Source organism: Physeter macrocephalus, unplaced genomic scaffold (genome assembly GCF_002837175.3).
Source record: "Physeter macrocephalus isolate SW-GA unplaced genomic scaffold, ASM283717v5 random_853, whole genome shotgun sequence".
Taxonomy (NCBI): Eukaryota; Metazoa; Chordata; class Mammalia; order Artiodactyla; family Physeteridae; genus Physeter; species Physeter macrocephalus.
Window position 1 is genome coordinate 16,750 of NW_021146139.1, and position 10,630 is coordinate 27,379.

At 46.7% G+C, this 10,630-nt stretch overlaps 2 protein-coding genes across 2 annotated transcripts in view; one reads left to right on the top strand and one right to left on the bottom strand.

The window, feature by feature from the left end:
- SMDT1 (single-pass membrane protein with aspartate rich tail 1) overlaps positions 1–2,182 on the top strand; it is a 3,503-nt gene extending 1,321 nt beyond the window's left edge. Inside the window, exons 2-3 of the mRNA XM_007099874.4 lie at positions 726–866; positions 1,937–2,182. Coding sequence (XP_007099936.1) covers positions 726–863 — 138 coding nt within the window. The 3' untranslated portion in view covers positions 864–866; positions 1,937–2,182. The remainder of the gene's footprint in view (positions 1–725; positions 867–1,936) is intronic.
- Positions 2,183–3,759: 1,577 nt separating this feature from the next.
- On the bottom strand, positions 3,760–10,393 carry NDUFA6 (NADH:ubiquinone oxidoreductase subunit A6). The gene is made up of 3 exons (XM_007099872.3): positions 10,217–10,393; positions 4,701–4,816; positions 3,760–3,965 (listed from the first exon to the last, which is right to left on the bottom strand). The coding sequence occupies exons 1-3, from the start codon at positions 10,353–10,355 to the stop codon at positions 3,834–3,836; spliced, it is 387 nt and encodes a 128-aa protein (XP_007099934.2). The 5' UTR covers positions 10,356–10,393; the 3' UTR covers positions 3,760–3,833.
- Positions 10,394–10,630: the final 237 nt, after the last annotated feature.

Here is a 10,630-nt window from a genome sequence, read left to right on the forward strand (position 1 = left end):
AAAAAAAAAAAAAAAAAAGATCTAGTCTGGCCGACGCAAGCTCACACAAGGTGAATTCAGGGTTGTTTCACAGCAGGAAGCACGGTCATGTTAGGGAAGAGCTGCCTTTAAAGAGGCACAACTGAAGAGAAACAAAAAACCTCTTCTTTGAAACTCCGCAGGAAGAAATGAGAGGAAATGTTGAAATTTTACTGAAACTCCGCCAGTCCATTTAAATAGCTAGTGTTTTAATATAAAGACATGCTCAATTTTCAAAACATTTCTAAAATTTAATGTAGTGAAATCAAATTTCTCAGGCATCAGGGAGCCAGTTACAGAACTGTATAGAATATCCCTTCACTGTACATGTTCATTGTTTTGTAATCCATTTTCATGTATTTAGTAGTTTCTTCAAGGACAGCTAAACTCTATTCCCTAGCCCAGCTCTTAGTACTTTCTCACCTGTTTATGAGTATCTGCAAGTAATTAATACGTTGTGCCCTAACTTTTAGATGTCCGTGAGTGCCTTGCACTTCTCTTTCCAGTGTACAGTTTGATGGCCATAAAATCACTTTATCTCTTCTTGTAATTTTTTTTCTTGCTCTGAACTTTTCCAAGGACTTTAAAATCAAGCTGCTTATGATGGATCTCAGGCCCACAGGAGGGAATGCCCGAGAGGGCCAGGCCTTCTGTGGTCCTATAGAGCGGGCTCTGGCACTCACAGCCACCCCTCTGACCCTCTGCAGATGTCCTTCGGCCTTCTCCGTGTGTTCTCCATCGTCATCCCCTTCCTCTACGTCGGGACGCTGATTAGCAAGAACTTTGCTGCTCTGCTTGAGGAGCATGATATTTTTGTTCCAGAGGATGACGATGACGACGACTAACAGGTAGGACTTGCTTTCGATGCAGCTGTGATGCTGTTTGGCCTGGCAGCAGAATCTGGACACTCGAAGCAGAAGCACAGACTTCTAATGCATTGACTCTCTTGGTGACTAATGTTTTTATGTCACCTTTTCTCTATGCTGGATGAAGGAAACTATCTTATTGACTTAACAAATTCACTGGCGTCTCTTCCAACCATGTTGGATCCCAGACAGCCTTTTCTATTTGCCCTTTTATGTACCCTCAATTTTCTCAACCCACACATTTTCTTGACAATTTAATACGCCTTACACACCCACCACAAACAACTTCATTTCACCAGCTCCACATTGAAATTTGGAAACCGCAGGCCCTCATCAGTGAGCTCTGGTTACCAGGCTCTGTACCAGCACAGCCTGTAACAGGCACTGCCGCCTGGTTCATACACTGCTCACAAACCCTTCCCCTGTGCCAGTTCCATTCAGCTTTCTTGTGCTGACTTCCTGTGCCCTAATATGTGCTGACTGGCTGCCTTACTGTTATAAACAAGGACCCTCCTGACTCTTTAGTCTGGCATTTAAGGCTTGCGATGATCTGGTCACACCTGTTCTTCCAGCCTTATCTTCCATATTCCCAACCACATACCTGTCCCCCATATTCACTATCTCTTGAGTTACTCACTCTCTTACCCACTCCCAGTGGCCCATTATTCCTCCCAATTGAAAGATTATCTCCCACTGCTGTCTCATTTCCACCAATTCTTCATTATCTTTGATGAAGTCTTTCCTCCATTTGAAAGTGACTGCTCCGTCTCCTGACCAGTACCTCTTGTGACAGTCAGTACTATATGCTTAAGATATACCCTAAACTCTACTTGACCATATTCTTGCTGCAGGAAACATGTCTTTTTATACCTTTAAGCCCCCAGTGCCCGGTCTCTGGTGAATGTTCAGTATATATGTGAATGAATAATTGAATGTACTCAAAACTGCCCATCTCCTGCCATGTTTGGTAGAACCAGTCTATGGAATTCTTTCAGTATATGGTAAGAGGATGGCTCTGTCACCCAGTTGACTGCTGCTTTCCTTTCTTGCAGGGCATGGAGAAGTATAGAAAGGAGAAAGCCCTAACTTAAGAAATGGCGATGCTCGCAGCCTCTCCTTCCCTATCGGCAGATGGGCCCAGGGAAAGCCCTCAGCCTCCCAACCCCAGTGAAGCCTCCTGCATGGTCTGTGACCATAGCTCAGATCCCCAGGCTCCGGGAGGTTCCTGGAGATGTGCTGTCCACTGAGCATAATCAAATTATGAATAAACATAATAAACATCAGCTCTGTATGACTGAGTGATGGCTGAAGTTTCTCAATACAAGTAGGCTCTAGTTGCAGTTTCTTCACCCTGCTCTCCTGTCTCCGTCAGCTGAACAAATAGGTCTTTTACAACCCAGGGCTTCCAGGCCCCTATGGATCCACAAGGGGATCCACATGGGGACCTGGGACCAATTTTCATTATTTACAAAAGCCCAGCAGCTGCACAGGCTAACTAAAGGCTCAAGCTTTTGTGTTGAGTAACAACACTGGCTAGTTATCCCATGCACTCAGAAGAAGCTTTGATTGTTTAAAACTCCTTGAGAAATACCACTTTTCAGAATTCTTTCAAAACTTGGATTCCCTAGAAGAAAAAAATAATAAAGGGCAAGAGAAAAACAAATACCGTATGCTAACACATAGATATGGACTTTAAAAAAATAAAATGGTCATGAAGAACCTAGGGGCAGGGCTTCCTTGGTGACGCAGTGGTTGAGAGTCCGCCTGCCGATGTAGGAGACACGGGTTCGTGCCCCGGTCTGGGAGAATCCCACATGCTGCGGAGCGGCTGGGCCCCTGAGCCATGGCCGCTGCGCCTGCGCGTCCGGAGCCTGTGCTCCGCAACGGGAGAGTACGGGGAGGGGGAAGGGTAAGCTGGGACAAAGAGAGTGGCATGGACACATATACACTACCAAACGTAAAATAGCTAGTGGGAAGCAGCCGCATAGCACAGGGAGATCAGCTTGGTGCTTTGTGACCACCTAGAGGGATGGGATAGGGAGGGAGACGCAAGAGGGAAGACATACATATATATAACTGATTCACTTTGTTAAAAAGCAGAAACTAATACCATTGTAAAGCAATTATACTCCAATAAAGATGTTAAAAACAACAACGAAAATAATAAAGGGATTGTCGGTGCTGAAAAATTTGGGAATCCTCAGGGTGACTGTACCTATAGATACTGAACCCCTTTCTCCAGCATTTAGACTGTCCAGGGAAGGAACAGAAGACTACCCTCCAAAGCAAACAGAGATCAGGTCTTTAACCTGGGTCAAGATTTATTCTCGCCGCTAGAGCTACACTCCATTTGCAAAGGGAATACTTCTGTGCGTGCATTGAACAGCTGTGTCCCTAGCAGGATGCCTGATTGAGAAGGAAGTTATTTCATCTTAAGGACCAGTGCTTGTTGCGGATAGGGGGTTAGGCCTCTGAACAGCCATCTTCTTCAGAACCCAGGGAAAAACAGCCCAGCTTGTCAGCTCTACTGGGCCTCTTAGTGCTGCTTGGATCCTCCTCCAATAGCAAGAGCTTGCTAATTTTGGATAATCTGTGCCATTACACCAAAATATCCAATCCTGGGGGCTATAGAAACACAGCTAAATTAACAAAGCCATCCAGCATCACACCCAGAACGGCAGTTTCTGAGCAGATGGCCTCCCCATTCCTGTTTACCAACATGCAAGGCTCTGAGAAAAGAGAATCTAATTTACTGGAAACACCACACTTCAGGAGACGGGAAAGAACAGGTGGTGTGTTCAACTTGTTCAGACAAAAAGTGAGACTGCAGAAGTAGAGCTTCTCATTGGTTCACCAATGGAATTCTATCATGAAATGACCATCATATACTGAGTTTATTTGTGCTCTAAAATATTTAAATATCAACATGCACTTTTCCACCGAGTGATTTCATGGGTCGTGCCCAACATAGAACTTGGACAGGAAATCCTTTGGCCTTGGTGCTTCTGTTTCATGGAAAAACCGCATAACGTGTGTCCGCTGCTTCCACACTTTAATTGTTTCTTCCAGTTCCATCTTTCCCTGCACAAATGAGGGGAGAGGTCTTCAGTCAGAGTGGTTGAGTGGAAGGAATACAACACTGAAGGCCAGGACTTGATTCTCTGCTCTGGCACTGACTTGCTGAGTGACCTTGGGCAAGTAACATACTGGGTCTAGACCATACTTTCTGCATCTGGAAAATGAGATGGTTGGACTAAGTAATTCTGAGACCTTTCAAATACTCCCTAACTCTCTGGCTGACTGGTTCCAAGAGGAGACTTTAGGTCACCAGGCCTCTGCCCCCCCCCACCCCGCCCCCCGACTGCCTAACCTGACTGGCTTAGTTTACATTCCTGCTTCACATTCTTTCCGTGTTATCTGACTGGCCCCTGCTGAGCTTGCCACTGATGCTAGCGAGACGGACCAGAGAGACAGAATCAGGCCAGGATCTGACTCCATGGCCTGCTCTTCCGGCTGAAAACTGGCAGCCAGGTGAAGCAGTAACTTTTAGGGATGAGGTTCAAGAAGAGTTCAAACTTTCCTCTGTCTGTTTTTAGTTTTAAAATGTAAGCCCCAGTGGATTTTCCCTTGAATAATCTTATAATCTATTTAACCAGGTGAGAACCTCCAAGTTGAACTATTCCTTTGAAACACTATGTAACAGTTGCTGACCTAGTAGTTGCTTTTAAACTTGGAGATAAAATGTTCATCTGAGAAGACTGAGAAGCTCTGGACAAGTTGGCTGCTCTTTTAAATCAGTCAGGGAGAGTCAGTTACCTTAATGACCAGAAGATCAACCACCCTGGGGTCTATGACGTGGGCATTCTTCATAAACATTTCTCGGACTTTATCCCGTCCCTGTTTCACAGAGATGTCTAGCTGGAATAAATGCACTAAAGAGAAAACATGATTCAGGGAAGAGATGGTTAAAATGTGTTTTTAAAAAAATTGAGTCAACGGCTAGTCATTGAACACATAGGTTGCCCATTCATTCCATCCACCAAATACTAGCCTGACCTTAAACTAGGTGCTTGAGGATGTGAAGAAGCGTGAGATACGGCACTTGCTCTCAAAGAGCGTAAATTTGTTTGGGGAGACAAGCCCACTGCATGTGAAGAGGCAGCACAGCACGGTTCAACAGTATGAACAACCTGGGCTCAAATCCCAGCTCTGTCACTTATCAGCTGTATGAGTCTGTGTATGTTCACTTCTCTATGCCTGAGTGTATTTATTTGTGAGTGAAATAAGGACAACAGCACATATAACTACAGAGCTGTTGTGAGGATTCTATGAGAGAACAGTGCCTGGCACGGAATAAGCTCTCAATAAATGTTAGCATTATTACTACATGGAACAACTGACAAAAGATGACATGGTTGAAATTAATGTACAGTGATACAGTGTAGGTTTGTGCACCGTGCAAACTTAAGAGCTGAGGGAGACTGCTGAGCGTGCAGGTAGGGAAAGGCATCAATCCAGCAAACAATTACTACCACATTAGGTTACCTGGAGGAAAGAGAGACGTTTAAGATGTAGCTCCTGCTCTCTAGGTCTTAAATCCATGAGTGCAAATATTAAAATCACAATATTCAGCAATCCCTGATTAAGTCCTAAAATAGTGGCACAGACTCAGTGACCTGGGAGTTTGACAAGGCATATAGATGTCCTTTGAAAATTAAGTGTTTTTATTCTCATCCTCTGGCAGTTGGCCTTCAGTGGATTTGCTGATGGCAAGGACATGAACAGGGCCTTGTGTGGTAGGTGGAATAAGGACAGAAGAGAGGGGCACACGAGGCTCAGGGGACAGCATAAGCAAGGCTCACAGGCTAGAATGAGCACTGTGGCTGAGGACAGCAGTGGGCTCGTTTGGTGAGGATACCCTGTGGTGCGGCCGTTCCTGTGACATGTCCACTCTCGGCTAGGGAACTATCACAGCCAGCTCTGAAGACCATGAGGGATATCTAGTGACTGAATTAATCAGCAACAAAGGTTGAATCTTTAATTATAACTTAGTGATGGCAATAGAAAAATAAAGCTTCTGCTGAGGGAGAGATCATGCCAGGCTGATTCAACCAAAGAATAAGCAATAGCAGAAATCTAGTAGGAGAAACTGCATCCCAGCTTTGTAGGTAAGTGTTAACAGAGAAGACAGAGGATCACATGAGAAAGAACTCAGTATCCAGTGGTGTGCTGGGAGCAGGCTGCCATGGTGAGCCAATTATACACATCTCTTCCCAAATCGGCCGTCACTGACTTCACTTTGATAGCTTAAAATCAACCGTGGTGGGAGTATTTACATCATTGAAAATGCTAAACACTATAAATCTAGATTTCCTGACAGACAGTTAGCTGTTAAACACCACAGTATCACATGTGGAATTTTAGAAAAGAACAAACAAAGGGACCATAAGAAGCCAGGGACACAAATTAATGCAAACTAATATGGATCCTGGAATTTAGACTCTTACCACTAGAGGACTGTGGGGGCTTGCCTTAAGTCAGACCACTGGTCCCTGGCAAACACGGGCCTAGAATCCAGGTTGCTTATTGTTTTTTAATTTACAATTTTGTGCTCTTTTAAGGAAAGGAGTATGAGGAATCTTCCCCTGCTATCAGTGCTTACCTTTCCTGCGTTTTCATATTAGAATCCTGCCCAACCTTGGGAGAAAAAAGCAAGGTGCCTCTGTGCATACTGGGGGAGCTGGTGTCCACCTACTCCCATTCCACAAGATCTCCTGAACCACACACCGGCACACTGGGTGTATGAATCTTCTCCTCAGGAAAATATTCTCAGGCACAAATGCAAAGTTTTGCCTACAGTGTCAGTTCACGGATCCCTGAATGCCCATCTTCCCAGGTTAAGAATCCTTGCCTCTCAAGAGGCAAATTCATAGCTTTGTCCTAGTCATCCTTCTCCCACCTCAACCCCCTGAACACACCCCCTCCACCAGCGAGAAAGGCTGCAGGAAGGCAAACAGGAACAGCCTAAGCTATAGCCCACTGAACTGTTCTTTGGTCTAAATCAGTGGTTGTCAAACCAGTGACGATTTTTGCCCACCAGGACATCTGGCAACATCTGGAGGCATTTTTGATGATCACAACTAGGGGGGAGAATGCTAATGGCATCACTGGGTGGAGGCCAGGGATGTTGCTAAACATCCCACAATGCACAGGACAGTCTCCACACAAAGAATTATCCAGCACAAATGTCACTGTTGAGAAGCCCTGGTGTAAATCATTTCCAACTGTTCTTTCTCAACTCACAGACTCCCGGCTTAATCCTTGAATCCTGAATATTTTAATTTCGATTTGAAAAAATCTGAGAGGCACAAAAAGAAGATATGGAAGTGCCCCTTTTCGATGAAGGTGACTTCCATAGTCTGTGTGTTTTCCTCAAGTTATTGTTAAGGCTTTTCTGAGTCAGGGAGGCTCTGACAGGTTAGGAAGATGCCACTGACATGGTTCTCAGGCGTCTGCTCCAATTCATTTTGGTAGCATTCATACCAAGTGCCGGGAGATCCTTAGATGGGAAGGCAGCATGGTGTGATGAAAAAACATGGGATCCGGGGTCAAACAAGCTGGGTAAGGTCTCCACACCATCATGAACTAGGACCTTGCCTGGGGTACAGCCTCCTCAGTCTACTTCTTCATCTACAACATAGGGAAGGCAATAACCTCTTACCTAACTCCTTTACAGGAATGTGGCGAAAATCAAGTGACGACATCTTATAAACAGTAATGCATCGATACAGATGTTAACTATTAAAAATTTCAGCACTTACTTCCCATACCTCCATTATATTTTGGGTTTTAATAATCTGGGTATATATGCCTATATTTCTGACTAGACCATAAGACTCTGGAAGGCAGGGTTGTGTTTTAGTCACTTTCATATCTCTCTAGGCATCCAGTACTGACCCTGTAGTACAAGAGGTACCCAATGAAATGGAAATTAAACAAATGAAAAGTTTCTATAGAAAGTCTCCTGTTGTGTTGTAACCAGCAAGCAGCATGTAGGATTTCTTCAAAGGAGGGAATCCAAGGCAGCTTTGTTCAGTGCTCCCATGCGGAGGCAACCACCCAGGCAAATAGCACTCTGTTCCACAAGCGCAGCATAACTGGGTCCCGTGAGATTCAGGGAAAACTACCGCAGAAGCTGAGCCAAGTGTAACAGTTGGACAATCAGGGTCTGAAGTCTGGCTCTTCCACTTACTAATGGTGTGATCTGAGACAAGTTTATGTGCCTCAGTTTTCTCATCTGTAAGACAGGGAAATAATTAGAACCCACCCTAAAATGAGGCAATGGAAAGCATTTAGCAGAGTGCTGGGCCATATGTATGCATTTCAATAGATGTTAGTTATTATCAATACTTTTACTTATTCCCAGTCCTCAATTTGGATCCTCAGCTGGAATCCCCAGTGATGGATGTCATGACACCAGTGTACACACAGGCCTGAGCAAACGACAAGCTACAGATCACTGATCCTCCCCACTGACCCCCCGCCAACCTCCCCCTGCTCTACAGGCTCCTATAACCCCCTGCCTTCTCCTCTTCTCAGGACCCTTCTGACTGTGGGCTTATCTTCTCAAACAGTATTTGAGGGAAAGTCTTGGAGGGTGTTGATTTTGAATGAGCTAGATACCTGGGTTCTATCCTCAACTCAGTCACTGATTTTTTACCCTTTGCCAACTATTCTTTCTGCCATCTGGGTCTTGTTCCCCACCCCCTGCTCCTCCCTGCAACAAGAAAGCATTCTTGGGCACTCATAGAAGTATTCTGCTAGGCAAACCTGCTTTTAAACATCTGCATTTGAATACACCCTACACACACACACACAAGCTACTGTCACTCCCCTAAGCCTATTATCCATCTGTCCCCCGAGGGCGCGTGAATTTGTAGCCCCTGAACCTGCCTGATCACTCCGGTTTCGCCCTCCCTTGTATCCTGTGCGTCTAAGTTATGGTCATGGGCAACGTCTCAAAAAGTCAGCTTGAGGACAAGTGACACTGGAGCAGACGCAGCTCCCGTACATTAAAGGGCTGGGTTCTGCATGGAGAGTAAGCCCTACACATAACAGTAACAATAATAATAAGACAGCAGTAGCAGCCAGCACTTAATGAGTGTCTAAGTGTCAGACACTATGCTAAGCACTTTAGATGCATTCACCTATTTAACAGAGCAACTCTCTGAAGAAGGTACTATATATTATCATTTTGTAGATGAGGAAACTGAGGCATCGTGAGATGAAACAACTTGCTCACGGTCACACAGCTACTAAGGGGAAAGTGGAGGCAAGTCCATGTAACCACCACATTCTACTGCTTCTCACACACAGGCAAGGAAGTGGCAGCCCTAAGGGGTGCTATGGTGCTCCAGCTCACTTAAAAACACGATAAAACACACTAAATCAAATCAGCAAAATTACCAAATATCGACAGGCCCTGACATCTGTACTGCCCTTGACAGTTCAGATGGGATTTTCCCCAAGTTTTCTTTCATCGGGTACACTGGGCAGCGCTGAGGGGGATGCCAAGATGAAAAAACAGTCTCCGAACCCGGGGAGCTGATATTTTAATCCTTCGGGTGAACAGATTGGTTCTCTGACATCTAAGCGAAGACAGGGGTTCTGGGGGGGGGCAGGGGAAGGAGTTCCTAAGGAGTACTAGGGGCCTGTGGAACTAGGTAAAAAGACTTCGGAGACTGGGGAGGGAGGCACCGCACCCGGAGGGGCTGGAAAAGACACCACTGTCTTACTGGATGATCTTGGGAAAGTCACTTCCCTGCTCCGGTTCTGCTTCTTTCTCGTGGGAACCAGAGGATCGCTCAAATCCCACCGCCCCTTTGTTTATATAACCTAATGGATGTCTGTAAACACATTCAGGAACTCTAGAGTTGACTCTGGGTTCCAGATCCACCGGGGGCTGGCTCTGGGCCTTACGAGGATCACTTCGCCTCTACGTGCCTCAGCTGCCTCACCTATAAAGTGAGTGTGTCACTGACAGTCCTTGCTCTCTCTCCCAGGGGTTCGGGAAGAATTACGGGGGACGAAAGGGCAAGGGCGCCCTAGCAGCGCGGTTCCGACGCAGAGCACGACTGGTCTGACCCTGGCGCCGCCGCCGCCAGGTCAGGCCCGGCCCACCAAGGCTCGTGTGACCCTCCTGCCCTCAAGCGCTCGGAATCACCTCTGCCCAAGTTGGTGACCTCGGCTCGGCCCGGCAGAAATGGGAGGCCGGGACGGCGGCGACCTTGGGCGGCTGCCTCCGGGGCCCCGCGTGCGCCGCTGCCTCTCACCAGTGTTCGGCACCTCCCGATACCAGGCGCGGTAGAGCTCGCGCACCCTCCGCTTAGCCTCGTTCATGTCCCGACTGAAAATGGGCTTCACCGAGGTGCTGGCCGCAGCAGCAGCCCGGGAGACGCCGCTCGCCGCCATCTTGCGAAAAAAACCACACCTCCCAACTTCACCCCGTTTCAACCCGTTAAGTCCGGCCGAGGGACGAATCTTTTTTCTCATTGGCTAAAACTTAAAGTCCCGCCCCTAAACTACTGGTGGGCGGGAGAACGGCTATGGAGCTCTCTGATTGGCTGAGAAGCCTTTCTCTCCTCTCTCCCTCGCCCTCTCCCCCCTCCCACTCCTCCCACTACTCCCCCTCCCCCTCTCCCCCTCTCTCCCTCTCCCTCTCTCCCTCTCTCCCCCTCTCTCTGTGT